This window comes from Saccopteryx bilineata, chromosome 3, assembly GCF_036850765.1.
Source record: "Saccopteryx bilineata isolate mSacBil1 chromosome 3, mSacBil1_pri_phased_curated, whole genome shotgun sequence".
Classification (NCBI taxonomy): domain Eukaryota; kingdom Metazoa; phylum Chordata; class Mammalia; order Chiroptera; family Emballonuridae; genus Saccopteryx; species Saccopteryx bilineata.
Window position 1 is genome coordinate 296,049,397 of NC_089492.1, and position 20,249 is coordinate 296,069,645.

Here is a 20,249-nt window from a genome sequence, read left to right on the forward strand (position 1 = left end):
CAAATTGGGTCCTCTGCATCCCAGTCCAACACTCTATCCACTGAGCCATCACCTGGTCAGGCGCATTTCTGAATTGTTTTTACTTTCTTATGAAATAATAATAAAGCTGAAATGTAAATGGTGAAGGCTTTGACAGCCCTTCTCCTTACTGGGCATATGCCCAGGAGCAAGCGTGAGATGGACGATTGGCATCCCACCCTCTCTTTTGTAGGGTGACTGATGTCCACTCTGAGTTGCAATGCCGAGGCATAAATGTGTGTTTTTCATTCAATGGGGCCTCTGCATGCCAGTCAACCACTCTGTCTGTGTTCAATCAAGAAAAAAGCAGCCTAGCCCTGGCAGGTTGGCTCAGCAGCAGAGTGTCGGCCTCTGTGTGGAAGTCCTGGGTTTGATTCCCAGTCAGAGCACACAGGAGAAGCGTCCATCTGCTTCTCCACCCTTCCCCCTCTCCTTCCTCTCTATCTCTCTCTTCTCCTCCCACAGCCATGGCTTGATTAGAGCGAGCTGGCCCCAGGTGCTCCATGGCCTTCACCTCAGGCGATAAAACAATGGCACTGGTTGCAACAGAGCAATGCCTGGGAGGCATGCCGGGTGGATCCTGCTCCAGGCGCATGGGGGAGTCTGTCTGTCTGCCTCCCCTCCTCTCAAGAAAGAAAGAGAGAGAGAGAGAGAGAGAGAGAGAAAGAAAAGAAAGAGAGAGAGAGAGAGAGAAAGAAAAGAAAAGAAAAGAAAAAAGAAAAGAAAAGAAAAAGGCAGACAGGCAGGCAGGCAGGCAGGCAGACATGAAAAAAGCGGCCGGATCCACATAGGCTATACTCACTTGGACAAGTCAAGGATGAGATCTGACAGAAGCATTTGTGGGATTTGAAACTGCGCTGTGTGGATAGATCAGTCTCAGGGCAGCTGTTGTTATTTATTTATTTACTTATTTATTTTAGAGCAAGAGACAGGGAAAGGAAGCAAGAGAGACAGTGTGAGAGAGGGAAGCCTTCATCTGTTGTTCCCTTTAAGCTGCGCGTTCATTGGTCACTTCCCACGTATGCCCTGATTCAGGGTCAAACACACAAACTTGGAGTCTTGGGACAATGCTCTAGCTGACTGAGCTGACCGGCCTGTTATTCTTCATTTGACGGGGACGGATTGGCCAACTTTTGAAATCTACACCAGATGTTGGATGCGTGTGCTTTTATTTCCACTTCTTTTTAACCTTTTATTTTGAAATGTTTCCAAATTTGCAGAACAGTTCCAGGAAGAAGTCCAAGAAGTGCTGTAGGTCTTTTGCCGGTTCACCAGTTGTGAACCTTTCATCACAGGGCTTTATGGTTTTCTTACCACAGAAGTCTTTGTTTGTTTGTTTGTTTTTGTTTTGAGACATTTGAGAGTAAGTTACATACATCATACCCCTGAACCCCTAAAAAAACATTTTGAAGAACAAGGGCATTCTCTCACACAGCCAGAGTATAAAGATCAGAGTCAAGAACCGAACAGTGATGACGTCCATGTTGAAGTTTTGTGCCTTGGCGAGGGCATCAGGAAGGGGCCGTCCTCCCGTCCATAATTAGGAAGTGCTCTGGACATACTCGGACAACACGTAGCTCTCTTGTTCCTCTTCAAACTTTCACCTGCTGCTTTGAGCCTCCGTGAGTCGCTTCTCTTGCCTGAGTCTGATTATGACGGTGTTTGCCAAATGATCCTTTTCAAATGTCGCCATTACTCTTGCTAATGAGTATTTACACACATCGTCAGGGAGAGAGGATCCAGCACTTTCATTCGAGTCTCTGAGACACCAGTGAGTTCGACAACAAACTTGCTCTCATATCCGGTGGTTCTAGAGTAGTCCACGCTCTGAATACAAAGAGTGATGGTTACTCCAGTCCCCATCACTAGGCCTTTGGTATTTGCTCCCCTTCTACACTGCCATACACAGCCCTCTGAGGAACATCTTGGTGCACACCGCATGACACGCTCACTTTGTTTCCCCTACAATGAGCACCTAGGAGGTGACCGTCCCGGTGGCATGGCGGAGGCATTTTGAAAACTTTGCTCTCTGCCTGACCAGGCGATGGCACAGTGGATAGAGCATCAGACTGGGATGTAGGGGACCCAGGTTTGAAACCCCGAGGTTGCCAGCTTGAGCAAGGGCTCATCTGGTTTGAACAGGCTCACCAGCTTGAGCCCAAGGTCGCTGGCTTGAGCAAGTGGTCACTCAGTCTGCTGTAGCCCCGCCCCGTCAAGGCACATATGAGAAAGCAATCAATGAACAACTCAGGTGCCGCAACAAAGAATTGATGCTTCTCATCTCCCTCCCTTCCTCTCTGTCTGTCCCTATCACTCTCTCTGACTTTGTCTCTGCCAAAAAAAATTAAAAAAAATAAAATAAAGAAAACTGTGCTCCGCAACACCAGCTTACAATCCTGAGAGCCCTGCCAAGCCCACACATGTGAGAACGTCCATTTGCTTCTACCCTCACCAGTATCGGGCACTAATTTGTGTAATGTTTTTATTTATTTTATTTTATTTTATTATTATTTTTAGTGAGAGGGGAGGCAGAGACAGCCTCCCACATGTGCCCTGACCAGGATCCATCCAGCAAGCCCACTAGGGGGCAATGCTCTTCCCATCTGGTGCCCTTGCTCCTTTGCAATGGGAGCCATTCTAGTGCCTGAGGCAGAGGCCATAAAGCCATCGTCAGCACCCAGGGTCAACTTTGCTTGAATGGAGCCTTGGCTGTGGGAGGGGAAGAAAGAGACAGAGAAAGAGAGAGAGAGAGAGAGAGAGAGAGAGAAGAGGGGAAGGGGTGGAGAAGCAGATGGGCACTTCTCCTGTGTGCCCGGACCAGGAATTGAATCTGAGACATCCACATTCCCGGCTGACACTCTACCACTGAGTCAACTGGCCAGGGCTAATATTCTGCATAATGTTAACGTGCGCTACACCTGCCGGTCTCACAAGCATTCAAGAAAACCCTGGTGCCTTCAAGGATGTTTTTCTCCAATGCGAAGTCCCTGCCGGCGTTTCAGGGTTTTCCGCCGAGATGAGAGCCACATGTGTCTCTCAGATGGTGTGTCTGTCGCTAGAGGGCGCACTTGGACCATCCCACGGGACGGCTCTATCCTCTACTCATCAGCACGAGGGAAAGTAGTTCCTCTTAATTAATCGCCACAGAATGGGGCAGGCAACATGCTTGCAAATTATTAAGGCCACCACTGGGCAGACGACCTGCTAGCGACCACAGGGAGTGGACTCAGAAATAAACATGGAGACGTTTACCCTCAAAAGGATGCCCAGCCTCCCTGGGAAGGCAGGAAATGCAAATGAAAAGGGAGGCCTTTTGTTTGCCCACGCCCTGCACATATTTTGAAGACCGCTAAGATTAGGGCTCATTTTTGTATCAGGACATTGACTTGGCTGCTTCCTCTGCCTGGAAAGGTCTTCTCAAGATTTAAAAAAAACTTACTTCCTGGCCTCCCTTACATCTTTTTTCCTTTTTTCACCCTGACCTCTCGTCTACAATCCCCTCCAGACCCTTTAACCCTGCTCCAATTTTTTTTTTTAGGTGAGAGGTGGGGAGATAGTGAAGCAGACTCCCGCATGTGCCCTGACAGAGATCCACTCAGCAACCCCATCTGGGGCCAGTGCTCAAGCACTGAGCTATTTTTAGTACCTGAGGCTGATATATGCCAACTGAGCTATCCTCAGTGCCCAGGGCCACACTCAAGCCAACTGGGCCACTGGCTGCAGGAAGGGAAGAACGAGAGAAGGGGGAAAGGGAGGGCAGAAAAGCAAATGGTCACTTCTCCTATGTGGCCTGACTGGAATCAAACACAGGACATCCATATGCCAGGCCAACGCTCTATGCACTGAGCCACGGGCCAGGGCCCCAGTTTTAATATTAATATGTTTTGATACACTCAGTTCTTTCTCATCTACTAACCTGGACGTCCCCAGGGTTATACGGGCAGTCCTGGACTGTGGGCAATCCTGGAAGGTTATGCAAATAGGCAGAGCCCCTGCCAAGGGCCACTTGGCAAAACTGCAAACATGGGCTCCCACTTCCAGAATTTCCTCTAGGAATTTCTCCTCCTGAAAAGCTCACAGCTGTGCCCAAAGATAAATGTCCATGGGTTCTCACGGCCGCTCCGTGAGTCAGACAGTACTGGCAAAAAGGCCCGTCAGCCAAAGAATGCTAGAAAGAAGCCTGGTGTGATCCCATACAGGAACACCACTGAGCCGCTCCTGTACACACACACACACACACACACACACACACACACGGCCAAGGGAGGGCGTGTGGGGAGGAAGACACCCCCCAGGTCACGAGCAGGTGCCTGAAGGCTGCGAATGTGGCGGTGGCAGTGATTGAGGGCTGGACAGAGCTCCTGTTTTCACTTCAAGCACTGCAGTGAGCGCGAGGCTTTCTCTCCAAGCATGTGTTTCTTTGTAATTCAATACAGATGAACAGAAAACATGATTAATTTCTGAAGCTAGACTTGACCAGGCAGTGACGCAGTGGATGGAGCATCAGACTGGGACACAGAGGACCCAGGTTTGAAACCATGAGGTCACCAACTTGAGCACGGGCTCTTCTGGTTTGAGCAAAGGGTCACTGGCTCTGCTGTAGCCCCTCCCCCCTCTCAAGGCACATATGAGAAAGCAATCAATGAACAACTAAGGTGCTGCAACGAAGAACTGATGCTTCTCATCTCTCTCCCTTCCTATCTGTCCCTCTCTTGTCTCTCTCTGTCCCTGTCACACACACAAAAAAGAGGGCTGAATGGCCCACGTCCAGCAAATGAAGACGGAAGGGCAGGTTGCGGGTGTCTGCACACCCAGCCTCCATGACTTTGGATGTCACTATGGCTGGTGCCTCCACATCTTGTCTCCTTGCCCAGAAGCTGGTGGCCAGGGGTCTCTTCAGGACACTAGCCACACGGGCCTCGACTCCCTGGGATGAGTGGGCACCGCGGCCCACATGCTCAGAGGAGCCAGTGAGGCCACTTGCCCCCACCCCCACCCCGTGGCCTCCTCCTCTCTTGGCATCAGCACGGGTCTCCATTTTCAGACTTTGTTAGGTCTGGAGGAGCTCCGCCGTCCCAACCACCATGCTTCCAAGTTGCAGACAGGTAAGGTGAGTCTTGCTGGAGGTCTGGAGGCTCAAGACCTCAAAACCCTGGGTCAGTCCCAGAAGTAGCCCTGCCCTGAGGAAGGCTGGAATGCTTCCTTTTTCTCGGCCATCACAAGAGATCCCCATTGCCCATTTCCCACGTGGGGAAACTGAGGCCCGGGAACTCGTGACTGAGGCCTGGCCAGGGTCTGGGGTCACACACGGAAGGGACGGGGGTCCATGCGTTTCAAAGCTGCCCTGACTGGTCTCGGAACTTCTACAACGCGAGACACAGAGGTCATAGGTCACTCCCAAGACAAAATGGCACCTCCAGGAAAAATGTAGATTTGATCCCCAGCGCCCAACCCCTCCACCAGCGGAGGAGGCGCGGGCGACCCCGCGGCTACTTCATCTGCATATACAAAAACAAACTGATTTCGTTGGCTGTATGCGGCTTGGACAGGGTTCCTATTGGTCGATCGCCACGCCTCTCCGCTATCCCCTTCTCCTGCAAGAATTGGTCCGTGCGAGTCTCGTGACGCCATCCAACGAGTGTGCGTTCCTATTGGCTGGAGCGCCGTCCATCAGCCGTTTAAACCCCCCCCAAGTCCCTCCTGCTCTCGCCCCGCCCAGCCTTCCGGCCGACCGTTAGTCGCGGGCACGAGCTCTGGAGCGTAAGAACGAGTGCATCCTCCGGACTGTGGCGGCGTCTCATTCAAACGGACCAATCAACAGTCAAGTCACCTCTCGCGTTCTTTACCTCTCTACTACCCCTTTTTGGCGCCCTTATGTCCCGGGGGTCCCCATTTCCACGCTCGCGTGTCCCCATTGGTCGGCCCGGTGCTTGCCCCGCTCCCCAACTTCTACCTCTTCTGCTCGAAGCTTACAGATAGGGGACCGAGCTCGTCGAGCGCCGAGGACCATACGCGCTGACGTCACGGGTCGCGCCACGACGCTCCGAGGTCGTGAGGGGGCGTGGCTTGCGGACAGTATAAAAACGCGACGGTGCGCGCGCGGCCGGCTTCGTGCGGCCGGCAACCGGGAGAGTTGTATCTTCGGACGCAGTGCGAGGCAGGCGTCGGAGGCAGCGGGGAGCGGAGCAGAGCCGCCGGGGCCTCGCCAGGGCCGCACCGGCAGCAGTTGGGCCCCCCTGCCCCGGCCGGCGGCGCAGAGAACGCAGGAAGGGGGCCGGGGGGACCCGCCCCCGGTCGGCCGCAGTCATGGTGAGCGCGGTGGCCAGGCCCGGGAGGGGCGCTGGGAGGCCCCCTGGAGGAGGCGGAGGAGGAGGCGGGGCTTCGGGTGATCTAAGGGGGTTGGAGGCCCAGCCTGAGGGTCCTGGGCTGAAGATGGGCCCACTGGCGTTCCTGTCGGCGGGGCGGGAGCCGGGGCGGCCCGCAGGCTCCTTGGAGGGGGGAAGGCCCGGCTTGGTCCCCGGGGCACTGCACGGGAGGGCTGTCCGGGCTTTGTGGCGCGATCGTGGGAGTTCCGGGAGCAAGGATGCAGCGCCGCCGCCATCGCCGGACCGGAGCCGGGTTCACAGGTGGAGAAGGGGGGGCTGGCATCGCTGGCGGCCTATGCGAGGCTGCGAGCGGACTTAGGGGGCTGCTAGGAAGAGTAGCATCTGCCGCCAGCGCTCTTGGAGAACCGCCGTCGTTTCTAGAGGGGACTCTGAGCCCAGGACGGCCCGTCCTGAACATTTTGGGTGGTGGTCTGCAAACCCAGGGGAGTTTGGCAGCCTAGAACATCAAGGTCAAGACCAGACATCAGGGTTCAAGAGGAGAGCGGCCACAGCGTCCTGGAGGGCGCCCTGTGTGGCTCTGCTGCCCACCCAGAGCCACCTCTCTGTGCACAGAATTCCAACGTGGAGAACCTGCCCCCCCACGTCATCCGCCTGGTCTACAAGGAGGTGACGACGCTGACCACGGACCCGCCGGATGGCATCAAGGTCTTTCCCAACGAAGAGGACCTCACCGACCTGCAGGTCACCATCGAGGGCCCTGGTGAGTGTGGGAATGGGGCAGGGAGGGGCATACTTGCTACCTTCTTACATTCTTCGTTTTTAGGACGGGAGCAGGAAGCTCTCATTACACAGGAGATTCTGTCCACACCTGGGGACGAGGTAGTCAAGACAGGCGCGCCTCTGGTGCTCAGTCTGCAGGGCAGGTCACTAAAAAGGACAAATTGTTGTCTGTGTTCCTGAAAGTGAAGTGAGAGAGTCTTGGTCTCCATGGGAGCATTTAATGAGTGCCATACCCGGGGTTGGTGTAGAGCTGTCAAGCACAGGTTCCCCAGGACCTGAAGGGTGGGGTGGAGAGGGTGCCAGGTGGTGAGAACATCACCCACAACCTGGAGGGCAGACTTGGCTGGTGGCCTCAGCTGTCAGACACGGCACTGCGGGATATAACAGTGATAATGAGTGACTACGTGTGATGGTTTCGTCCTGCAGTGATTTATTGCATTGATTCAAGTGCACTGTGTTTCTGTTAAACTTCTACAAAGTAAGCCAGGTTGTTACGAGAGTGTGTACTGAAGGGGGCCCCATCAGGAGTGGGGACAGGGAAAACTTGGTGAGGTGGGGGTGACAGTTCAGGTGATTGCTGACGTGCTACTTGGAAGGTGGGGAGGTGCTTTGTAGCAGTGGTCCCCAACCTTTTTGGGCCACGGACCGGTTTAATGTCAGAAAATATTTTCACGGACCAGCCTTTAGAGTGGGATGGATAAATGTATCACGTGGCTGAGACAAGCGTCAAGAGTGAGTCTTGGCCCTGGCCGGTTGGCTCAGTGGTAGAGCGTCTGCCTGGCGTGCAGAAGTCCTGGGTTCGATTCCCAGCCAGGGCACACAGGAGAAGCGCCCATCTGCTTCTTCACTCCTCCCCCTCTCCTTCCTCTCTGTCTCTCTCTTCCCCTCCCGCAACCAAGGCTCCATTGGAGCAAAGTTGGCCCCGGGCGCTGAGGATGGCTCCATGGCCTCTGCCTCAGGTGCTAGAATGGCTCTGGTTGCAACAGAGCAATGCCCCAGACGGGCAGAGCATCACCCCCTGGTGGGCATACCCGGTGGATCCTGGTCGGGCGCATGTGGGAGTTTGTCTGACTGCCTCCCCGTTTCCAACTTCAGAAAAATACCAAAAAAAGAAGAAAAAAAGAGTGAGTCTTAGACGGATGTAACGGAATCTGGTCATTTTTTAAAAATAAAACATCGTTCAGACTTAAATACAAATAAAATGGAAATAACATAAGTTATTTATTCTTTCTCTGTGGACCTGTACCAGTCGCAACCCGGGGGTTGGGGACCACTGCTTTGTAGGAACAGAAAGAAGAAAAAGAGCAGTGAGGCTTTTAGGAAGCACATCTTTTAGGGCCTGTAGACCTCTGTAGGGAGTTTGGAAAGGAAGCTTTGGTGGGGTTACAGCAGGTGTGACAGGTCTCTACAGAGCTCACTTTGACTTCAGTGGCCTGGGTGGGAGGGTATGGGGGCGGGAGAAGCTGGAGGCTGGGTGACCACTACTGGTAAAGGTGAGCAGGGAAGTGTTTCAGCTGGACCAGGAAGGTAGGGACGGTCCAAGGATCTAGAGGCTGGCTGCTTGGGCTGCTGATGGATCACGTGTTGGGAATGGGGCATGAGTGGCCACAGACCTCGAATGCACCCCTGGCCTTTTGACCAGGTCAGGACTGTGGAGTTGGCAAACCTGCCTCATCATTTGCCTGCATGGCTTCCAAGTAGATGTTCTTCCAGGAAGAACGTGGGTGCGAGTGTCTGTGCCTCTTGGGCAGGGCATGCAACCAGGGCCTTCACTAGGGAGAGAAGAGGCGTCCAGGGGCGGAGCCCAGGGTTTGATGGTGGTACAAGTGGGGCCAGAGTTGGGGCTAACTCAGAGGCAGGTGCCTGTGGCCCCCTAGAATTAACCCTGTCCTGCCCACCAGAATGCCCAGTCTGGTGGAGAAGGCAGCTGGGCCCCTGCCTCCCAACCAGAACATGCATATAGGACTTTGGGGTCTTCCCGGGTGACCCAGAATCCTGTGTCCCCTGACCTGGCCCTGCCCCGCATTGCAGAGGGGACCCCATACGCTGGAGGCCTGTTCCGCATGAAACTCCTGCTGGGGAAGGACTTCCCTGCCTCCCCGCCCAAGGGCTACTTCCTGACCAAGATCTTCCACCCAAATGTGGGCGCCAATGGCGAGATCTGCGTCAACGTGCTCAAGAGGGACTGGACGGCCGAGTTGGGCATCCGGCATGTGCTTCTGGTGAGTTCTGGGCCGGCCACGGCCTGGGCGCCCCAGTGATGTCTGTTCCCTGTTTGTGTTTTTAAAATAGACTGAGGTTGATGGGGGCTTTCATGTAAAAATCCAGGTTTCCAGCTTTTTTGGAAAATTAAAAGATTTGGCAATGCTGTAAAACAAGTGGTGGGTGTACTAGGACACTGTTGACTCAGGACATAAAGCTGGTGTTTTAGTAGTCTCCCAAGTTTGTTCATTCATCACCCTGTAATTGCAGAATGTTTTCATGAACCATTATTTTTCAATTAGGGGTGATTTTGCCCAACTGGGAACTTGTGATTTTAAGAAAGAGAAAGGGAGAGAGACAGACAGAAACATCAGTCTGTTCCTGTATGTGCCCCAACCCAGGATTGAACTCGCAACCTTTCTCTATTGGGATGATGTTCAAACTAACCGAGCTAGCCAGCCAGAGTGGGAATATTTTTGTCAAGTCTAAATGGGGGAGAGCAGTGCAGGGGTGGTCCCCCATGGGCCACTTAAACCATTAGATCACCTGCTGCCTTCCCACACCCTCACAGCTTAAGACATTTTTTTAAACTGAATTTCTAATGAGCCCCTTGGGCAGATGGTTGGGAGGACAGGGAATTGTGTTTGCTGCAGGGCATAGGGGTGAATTCAGCCCCAAGGTATTCAGATCCCCAACCCTCTCCCTCTTCTCCCTGGAGTGTCAGTGGGGGCTGCCAGGGGACACCACCACTGGAGATGAGCTCACAGAGTAACTTTTTGTCTTGGTGTCCTGATGGTCCGCAGGGGCCATGCCTCAACTCTTGTCAGCCTTGGCCGGGGCTGGGGGGGGGGGGGCTACAACAGGGGCTTCCGGTTGTAGGTCGTGGTCCGAATTAGGGTCAGTCGTGGGTCCCTGGTCATCATCAGTGATGGATGCTGAGCTGGGGTGCTGCCCCTGTTTACAGGCTGGGCTGGTCCTGTTGCCTGCTCAAGGCCAGGCACATTCTGGGGTGTCAGTGGAGGTGGAGGCAGGGCGCCCTTGACATCCTGGTGCCTTTCTCTGGTGTGGCCCAGCCAAGCCAGAGTCTGTGGTTCTGCCCTTGGGATCCCTGTTAAAACCAGGGACAGCCCTGGGTTTACGCATCTTTCTGTGGTTCGGTAAGGGGAGGTTTGCAGTCCAACAGGCCCAGGCGTGTGTCCTAGATTGTGCCTTTCATCTCCTAAGGACCCTTGGAGAAGTCCCTTCCCTGGATCACTGGTCCTCTGAGCTCTGCCCCCCTAATTCTGGGCTCTCTTTCCATAGACCATCAAGTGCCTGCTGATCCACCCTAACCCTGAGTCCGCCCTCAATGAGGAGGCAGGCCGCTTGCTTTTGGAGAACTACGAGGAATACGCGGCCCGCGCCCGCCTGCTCACGGAGATTCACGGTGGGGCCGGCGGGCCCAGCAGTGGGCTGCCCGAGGCCAGTCGGTCCCTGGCCAGTGTGGCCTCTGCCTCCGCCACTGACCCTGTGGCCCCTGGGGGCCTTGGAGGGGCCGAGGGGCCCATGGCCAAGAAGCATGCAGGCGAGCGGGACAAGAAACTGGCGGCTAAGAAGAAGACGGATAAGAAGCGGGCTCTGCGGCGGCTGTAGTGGGCTCTCCCTTCCCCATGCCTGCCCAACCCTCGACTCTGTCTCTAAGTTATTTAAGTTATGGCTCGGGTGGGGGAGGGGACGGGGCACGGGGATCTGGATTTGTTTTTCTAAATAAAGTTGGAAAAGCAAGCGACCACTGTGCCTCTTAGTACCAGGTACCAGCCTCTGCCTCGGGCTCATGCAGTTGGTACCCCACCTTCAAGTCCACACATAGTCCAGCACTCAGCAGCCACCTCTGTTCTATGGCAGCGAGGGTTGACAGCCCCTCACATCACATTTCCCATCTAAAGTGGGGTGGTAAGGGGCGGGTCCTAGGGCCTGCCCAACGCAGTGACAAGTCTGAGGACACGGTTCTTGCTTCCTCTGATGAGCTTTGTCCATCTGTCCTGGAGCGGAGCAAAGTTCTGTTCTCACAACACCAGATCCAGCATGTTCCTGGGAGCAACAAGTGACCAAGCCCTGGTCCAGTACAACCAACCCCATCCATGGTAAGAGTCTGTGCTCAGCGGGCACTCGGCTGGGTCTCATGCTGAAGGTGGGGTCTCCACCTGCCACGTTCTTTTCTCGAGTCCTCTTCAAGGTCATGGTGGATTTCAGTTCTGGGGGCTGTCCTCAGCTCTGGAAGCTGTCTGGGGTCCTGGCCCTCAGGCCTCAAATGCACAAGATTAGGGCCCAGTTGACAAGATTTGCTCTTGACTAATCACATGATGAGGTGGCCACAACACTCTTTCCTCATGTATGGGATGCACATTTTTCCGAAAAAATTTAGGGTCTGGAAACTGGGTGCATCCTATACAGTGGCTGTAGATTTTTTTTTACTTGCATTTCTCGCTTTTTCGTGCTTGTTTTTGAATTCACTGTTGAAGACGGATTCATCCTCAGACAAAGATGAGGACAAGCTAATGGATAGGAGCTTTGACAGTGATGAAGAGTTGTATGGATGAATACAACTTGAGTTCAATAACTTGTATGTAATACTTTCTTTTTCAAATTTTGGGCCCCAGAATTAAAGTGCGTCTTATATGTGGGAGTGTCTTATACATGGGAGTGTCTTAAACGTGGGAGTATCTTATACATGGGAAATGCGGTTTGCTTAAGTTTCTCATCCACTATTCACACTTTTGTTGCCCTGTGCTGGGCCCCAGGGCACAAGGTTAAAAATGACCATAAAATGGAAAGAGGAAGACAGATCTACACAAAAGCCCGTACATGGATTTCAGGGTTGCTGCCTTAATAACAAACACAGAACTGCTGACCTGTGGTGGCGCAGTGGATAAAGCGTCGACCTGGAAATGCTGAGGTCGCCGGTTCGAAACCCTGGGCTTGCCTGGTCAAGGCACATATGGGAGTTGATGCTTCCAGCTCCTCCCCCCTTCTCTCTCTCTGTCCTCTCTCTCCCTCTCTCTCCTCTCTAAAAATGAATTAAAACAAACAAACAAACAAAAAACAAACAGAACTGGAAATTACCCGAATGTTCTTGAGATGAATGAGTCAAGGAATTGTGAGTTCCTACAATGAGATGCCACTTAGCAAAATACTGATCCGCAGAAGCCTCATACAGAAGGGTGCCAAATGATCCCAGGTATATGAAATTCTAGAACAGGCCGAGCTAATCACTAATGCCTGACAGCAGACTGTTGGCAGTCTGGGATCAGGGAGCTGCAAATGAGAGGCATGGGTGAGTTTTTTTGGGGTGATAAACATATTCCAGGTCTTGATTTTTGTGGTCACATGGGTGCATAAATTGGTCAAAACTTGCCAAACTATATCCTCAAAACAGATGTATTTCACTTTGTGTAAAGTCCATTTCAAGTTTTTGTTAATCAAGCACTGCTCAGAGTGAAAGGCAAGTCAGTAAGACAAGATATTTGCAAGTTATATAACCCAAAAGGGCTAATCTAAAGAATACTTTAAAATCTACAGATCAATAAGAAAAAGCTCGGCCCTGGCCGGTTGGCTCAGCGGTAGAGTGTCGGCCTAGCGTGCGGAAGACCCGGGTTCGATTCCCGGCCAGGGCACACAGGAGAAGCGCCCATTTGCTTCTCCACCCCTCCGCCGCGCTTTCCTCTCTGTCTCTCTCTTCCCCTCCCGCAGCCAAGGCTCCATTGGAGCAAAGATGGCCCAGGCGCTGGGGATGGCTCTGTGGCCTCTGCCCCAGGCGCTAGAATGGCTCTGGTCGCAACATGGCGACGCCCAGGAGGGGCAGAGCATCGCCCCCTGGTGGGCAGAGCATCGCCCCTGGTGGGCATGCCGGGTGGATCCCGGTCGGGCGCATGCGGGAGTCTGTCTGACTGTCTCTCCCTGTTTCCAGCTTCAGAAAAAAAAATGAAAAAAATAATAATAAGAAGAAAAAGCTCGAAAGCCTGACTGGTGGTGGTGCAGTGGATAGAGCTTCGACCTGGGACACTAAGGACCCAGACTGGAAACCTTGAGGTCGTTGCCTTGAAGCCCAAGGTTGCTGGCTTGAGCAAGGGTTCACTCACTCTGCTGCAGCCCCCTAGGTCAAGGGACATATGAGAAAGCAATCAATGAACAACTAAAGTGGTTCAACAAAGAATTGATGCTTCTCATCTCTCTTCCTTCCTGTTTCTCTGTCTCAGAAAAAAATTTAAAAGTACTAAAGAAAAATGGACAAAAGCACTTGAAATCCAAATCACTATCAAACACATGAAAAGGCACTCACCCCCCTTAGTTACTGGGAAAGCACAAAGTAAGCCAAAATTGATATCACTACACTCCTATGAAATCCAACAGTTTCAAAGTCTGAAAAAAACTAAGTATAGGCACTGGCAGTTTGCTCAGTGGATCGAGTGTCAGCTCACCATGCAGATGTCCCGGGTTCGATTCCTGGTCAGGGCACACATGAGAAGCAACCATCTGCTTCTCTTCTCCCTCTTCTCTCCCCTTTCCCTTCTCATAGCCAGTGGCTCGACTGGTTTGAGTGTCAGCCCCTGGTGCTGAGGATAGCTGGGTTGATTCAAGCATCAGCCCCAGACAGGGGTTGCCAAGTGGATCCTGGTCTGGTCGCATGTGGGAGTCTGTCTATCTCCTCTCCTCTCACTTATAAAACAAAACAAAAACAAGAAACAAATACTAAGTATTGACACAGTTGTAGAGCTAAAGACACTCATTTGCTCCTGGTGGGGGCATGAAATGTTTGGTACAGTTAAAATAACACACATCTTATTACTCAACATTCTTGAACATAATAGCACAGGCTTTTGTCCTGACTGCACATGTATAAACATATTTATATATTCAAGAAATAATACAACACAGCCATAGCCAGTTATCTCAGTTGGTTAAGAGTGTCATCCCAGGCCCTGGCTGGTTGGCTCAGTAGTAGAGCATTGGCCCTAATGTGTGGAAGTCCTGGGTTCGATTCTCAGTCAGAGCATACAGGAGAAGCACCCATCTGCTTCTCCATCCTTCCCCCTCTCCTTTCACCATATGTCTCTCTTCCCCTCCCAAGTGGAAGGCTCCATTGGAGCAAAGTTGGACCGGGCGCTGAGGACAGCTCCATGGCCTCAGCCTCAGGCACTAGAATGGCTCCGATTGCAATGGAACAACACCTCAAATGGGTAGAGTGTCGCTCCCTAGTCGGCAGCCGGGTGGATCCCGGTCAGATGCATGTGGGAGTCTGTCTGTCTGCTTCCTCGCTTCTCACTTCAGGAAAAAAAAAAAAAAGTGTCATCCCAGAAGGACAAGGCTGCAGTTTTGATCCCGGCAGGGCACACATGGGAAGCAACCAAAGAATGAACAACTGAGTGGAACAACAAATGAATACTTCCCTTCCTCCTCCCCTCTCTCTTTTGCTCTCTCCGTGTCTCTAAAAATCAATAAAAAATAAGCCCTTGGCCCAATAGTTTTGTTGGTTGGAGCCTTGTCTCAGAACATAGAGATTGCCAGTTTGACTCCCTGGTCAGGGCACATACAGGACCACCAGCTCAATGGAGGGAGGGAGGGAGGGAAGGAAGGAAGAAAGGAAGGAAGGAAGGAAGGGAGGGAGGGAGGGAGGGAGGGAAGGAGAAAGGAAGGAAAGATGGAAGGAAGATCTTCAGCTGCTTTACCTGGGTGAGGCTGACATGGGTGCTTCCTTCACAGTTATTTTTATTTTTAAGTAAACATATTTTAAACATAAAGCTCATTATGTACTGATATGGACCAATCTCCAGAACAGGTTGTAAAAGAAATGACACTATGCACACAGTGTGAATAATATGCTACCATTTCTGTTTGGTTCCTTTAAATTTTGTTTGAAAGAGTAGGCGTGCCAGACCTGTGGTGGTGCAGGGGATAGAGCATCAACCTGGAATGCTGAGGTCACCAGTTCGAAACCCTGGGCTTGCCTGGTCAAGGCATATATGAGAAACGACCACTACGAGTTGATGCTTCGTGCTGCTTGACATCCCACCCCTCTCAAAAATCAATAAATAAAATCTTTAAAAACAGAATGTGTGTATCCTTGGTTGTGTGTGTATTTAATACCTCTAGTACAGGGATTGGGAACATTTTTGGCTGAGAGAGCCATGTATGCCACATATTTTAAAATGTAATTCCGTGAGAGCCATATAACCACCCATGTACATTACGCATTATCCAATAAAAATTTGGTGTTGTCCTGGAGGACAGCTGTGATTGGCACCAGCCACCCGCAACCATGAACATGAGCAGTAGAAAATGAATGGACTATATAATACATGAGAATGTTTTATATATATATATAATATATATTTTATGTATATATTATTTATTTATTTATTTATTTATTGTATTTTTCCGAAGCTGGAAACGGGGAGGCAGTCAGACAGATTCCTGCTTGCGCCCGACCAGGATCCACCCGGCACGCCCACCAGGGGGCGATGCTCTGCCCATCCGGGGCATCGCTCTGTTGCAACCAGAGCCATTCTAGCGCCTGAGGCATAGGCCATCTTTGCTCCAATGGAGCCTTGGCTGTGGGAGGGGAAGAGAGAGACAGAGAGGAAGGAGAGGGGGAGGGGTGGAGAAGCAGATGGGCGCTTCTCCTGTGTGCCCTGGCCAGGAATCGAACCCGGGACTTCTGCATGCCAGGCCGACGCTCTACCACTGAGCCAAACGGCCGGGGCCTTGTTTTATATTTTTAACGTTATTTTTTTTATTAAAGATTTGTCTGTGAGCCAGATGCAGCCATCAAAAAAGCCACATCTGGCTCGCAAGCCATAGGTTCCCGACCCCTGCTTTAGTAGGTCACATTAGAAGCCGCAATTATGTCTCAAGAAGGAGAGCCAGGAATACCCTGTGCATGTTACCCATTCAAAAAGCAGCAACATTTAAAAAAAATTTTTTTTTTTTTTTTACAGAGGCAGAGATAGGGACAGACAGACAGGAACGGAGAGAGATGAGAAGCATCAATCATCAGTTTCTCGTTGCGCGTTGCGACTTCTTAGTTGTTCATTGATTGCTTTCTCACATGTGCCTTGACCGTGGGCCTTCAGCAGACCGAGTAACCCCCTGCTGGACCCAGCGACCTTGGGTCCAAGCTGGTGAGCTCTTTGCTCAAGCCAGATGAGACCGCGCTCAAGCTGGCGACCTCGGGGTCTCGAACCTGGGTCCTTCCGCATCCCAGTCTGACGCTCTATCCACTGCGCCACCACCTGGTCAGGCTAAAAAATTTTTTAAGGAAAACAAGTTTCTACAAAGAAACAGCTCCCTCCCAGTCAGTCCTTTCTCCCCAACATCCAGTTCTCTGAATCCATACAACCTACCTTACCAGGTGCTTGCATACTTTTCTGGGTAAAAACAAACAAAGGCAAGCAAACTTACCGTATTTTTCACTTCATAAGACGTACTTTTTTTTTTTTTTTTTTTTCATTTTTCTGAAGCTGGAAACGGGGAGAGACAGTCAGACACTCCCGCATGCGCCTGACCGGGATCCACCCGGCACGCCCACCAGGGGCGACGCTCTGCCCACCAGGGGGCGATGCTCTGCCCATCCTGGGCGTCGCCATGTTGCGACCAGAGCCACTCTAGCGCCTGGGGCAGAGGCCACAGAGCCATCCCCAGCGCCTGGGCCATCTTTGCTCCAATGGAGCCTTGGCTGCGGGAGGGGAAGAGAGAGACAGAGAGGAAAGCGCTGCGGAGGGGTGGAGAAGCAAATGGGCGCTTCTCCTGTGTGCCCTGGCCGGGAATCGAACCCGGGTCCTCCGCACGCTAGGCCGACGCTCTACCGCTGAGCCAACCGGCCAGGGCCAAGACGTACTTTTTTACCCCCAAAAGTGGAGGGGAAAATGCCCGTGCGTCTTATGGACCAAAAAATATGGTATTTTATTAAATATTTTAACACACCATTTGGTTTAGATTTTTTTTTTTCTTATTTTCCTCCTTAAAACCCTAGGTGCGTCTTATGGAACGAAAAATACGGCCGATATCTATCCCGCTAAGCCACTGGCGGGGTCTGGACAGAGCATGCCTCACCTTGCTTTTTTTTTTTTCCCCCCCACACCTTGCTTTTTTTGACTTAACAGCAACTCTGGAAGTCTGTTCGTGTCAGCATGACAGTTGTTCCCGGCTCCTGGCCGCCTGGTTCCTTCACAGAGTTGTCATCCTTCGCATCACATGTCCTGGACGCACTGACTGAGCAGGCCACAACGTGTCACCTTGGCCAGTACAAGCGCCCCGGGTGTCTGGGTGCAGGGAAGTGAGGTGGTGGTGGGTCTCATCAGCTCTGCCAAGGGACTGTCATGGGAATGGTAGGCGGGGTCAGGTCCATTCACTGGGGAAGGCTGGACTGGTTGGAGGTGGCTGTCAGGAGCTCCTCGTTTGGGTGTGGAGTTAGGGTCCTGGCCCCCTAACCCGAACACGGGTCCTGAGAGAAGTCCTTTGCCCTGGACCTTTTCTGTTCAAGGTCAAGGAAATGGGGACAGGGAGCAGGGTTCTCCTCTCTGCACAGGGTCCCCAGGAGGGCGGGACAGGAAATCCCTTTTTTTTTTTCTGTATTTTTCTGAAGTTGGAAATGGGGAGGCAGTCAGACAGACTCCATAATGCGCCCGACCGGGATCCACCCAGCATGCCCATCAGGGGGCGATGCTCTGCCCATCTGGGGCATTGCTCTGTTGCAACCAGAGCCGTTCTAGCGCCTGAGGCAGAGGCCACAGAGCCATCCTCAGTGCCCGGGCCAACTTTGCGCCAATGGAGCCTTGGCTGTGGGAGGGGAAGAGAGAGACAGAGAGGAAGGAGAGGGGGAGGGGTGGAGAAGCAGATGGGCGCCTCTCCTGTGTGCCCTGGCCGAGAATTGAACCCGGGACTCCTGCACGCCAGGCTGACGCTCTACCACTGAGCAAAACGGCCAGGGCCGGGAATCCCCTTTTGATACTAGATCCTTGGTTACCGGCATAGTGGCCGGCACAGTTGGTACGAAGGAAATGTGTCAGGACCTGTGATGTCGGTGACCTGCCCACATGTGAGCCTCTTTCCACATCTGTGGGGTGGAAATGTCTGGGGTACTTGGATGAGAAATGGCCACTCCACACGTGTACACGTGTACATGTACACACACACACACATATCTACACACTGGGCATGGACAGAAAGAATAGAGGCAAGGTCCAACTTCTCATGGAACTTATGCTCTGCTAACTTAATTAAGAAGCTCTTGCTATGTGCAGGCTCTGTCTTCAGCCCTGTGTGATCATTAGCTCCTTGCATCTTAACAACAGTTGCAGAGGTCTAGTGACTTGCTCAAGGCCACCAACCTAGGGGCCAAGGTGGTAGCTGAACACCTGTCATCACAGGTGGTGAGAAACACCAAGAGGTTTGAGGCATGCAAGCAAGGGGTGAGAAGGCAAGAACCTTCTTTGGACAGGCCTTAGAGGAAGACCCAAGAGGTCTGACGCCATAACAAGAGGCAGCCTCTGGAAACAGGAATGTCAGGGGTAGCAGGGTGGATAGGAACACTGGAAAGGCTGAGGTGGGACTGAGAGGCAGAGCGAGACCCCACAGAGCCTGCAGCGGGGTGGCTGGTCCCCAAGGGCTCCTGTGGAGAACCAGGAGCATGTGAGAGACAGACAGCCTGTGGCAGGACAGACAGAGGGGCTCACACTCCCAGCCTAGCTGAAGGTCGAAAATTGGCAGGCCAGGTCCTTAGACAAGAACAGGCTGTTGAATGATGTGGGAGCCCGTTGGCAGGAAGCCTGGGGCTGCCACCACCCCCCTGGCTGACTTGTGTGGGCCTGTGCTACTCTCCAGGGGTTGGGTTGCAAGGACTCACAAGCTGTCATTGTCTCCTGTTTTCAGACAGTTGAAGATGGGCACTGGTAGCCCCAAACCAGCCGCCATGGCACAATGGGGGCCCTGGGCTGACCCTACCACCAAGTTGTAAGACATTCCTGGAGCGGTTATCATCCACCCCAGGATCACCTGCATCCTTCAGGTTGAAAAAGGGTCACCTCTCTCCTGAGGGGTAGACAGCCCTCCCCCAAGTTCCTATCATGAGTGTCCACAGACAGGGTCCAGACAATCAAGACCAGGATGGTCACCAGTCTCGCCTTTGTAGGCCACACACTGGGGCAGGTGGGCGGACCTGGCCACACCCACTGTGCTGACCTATCTAGATCCCGGGCCTTTAGACTCATGGATCAAACATTGTCATCTAAAAATAGAGCATCCATCTGGGATGCTAAGGTCCCAGATTTAAAAACCCCAAAGTTGCCCTGGCCGGACAGCTCAGTTGATGAGAGCATTGTCCAGAATTACAGAGGCTGCTCTGGCTCAATCCCATCAAAGCACATCCAGGAACAGATTGAGGTACCTGTCTCTCCCTTCCTCTAAAAATCAATAAAAAAAAACCCCAATCCAAGTTGCTGGCTTGAGCAGGCTCACCAGCTTGAGCAAGGGGTCACTGCTCAACTGGTGCCCCCCAGTCAAGGAACATACAAGAAGCAATGAACAACTAAAGTAACCCAACTACAAGTTAAAGTTTCTCATCCACCCCCCACCCCCCCAAAAAAAGTCATCTACGGCCTTGAAGCTGTCATGTTCTAGCAGTGTGGAAATCTTAGATTATTCTGAGGATTTGACTTATTTACTCTGTACTTACAAATTTCTCACTGAGGTCATCTCCAATGCACTGAATGCAGGAACTTCCACCAACTCCTAGCTCTCCCCACCAGAGCAGGGGCGCTGGACCAAAGCACACACTGGGACTGGGCTCCCCCAGCTGGACACAGTCCCTCCTGTCCCCACACCCTTTGACTTGTTTGCTACCAGTGGGTATGGAGGTCCCCCAGGAACAAGCTGGCCGTTATAGTGACA

The 20,249-nt window shown here is 52.4% G+C and overlaps 1 protein-coding gene and 1 non-coding gene across 2 annotated transcripts; both read left to right on the forward strand.

Moving 5' to 3' along the window:
- Positions 1–6,071: 6,071 nt before the first annotated feature.
- UBE2S (ubiquitin conjugating enzyme E2 S) lies at positions 6,072–11,049 on the forward strand. Its single transcript, XM_066270998.1, has 4 exons — positions 6,072–6,327; positions 6,957–7,104; positions 9,156–9,346; positions 10,629–11,049. Exons 1-4 carry the CDS (start codon positions 6,325–6,327, stop codon positions 10,956–10,958), a joined length of 672 nt encoding a protein of 223 aa, XP_066127095.1. The 5' UTR covers positions 6,072–6,324; the 3' UTR covers positions 10,959–11,049.
- Positions 7,867–7,942, forward strand: TRNAA-GGC (transfer RNA alanine (anticodon GGC)). The gene has a single exon. It is a non-coding gene; the product is annotated as a tRNA-Ala (tRNA).
- Positions 11,050–20,249: the final 9,200 nt, after the last annotated feature.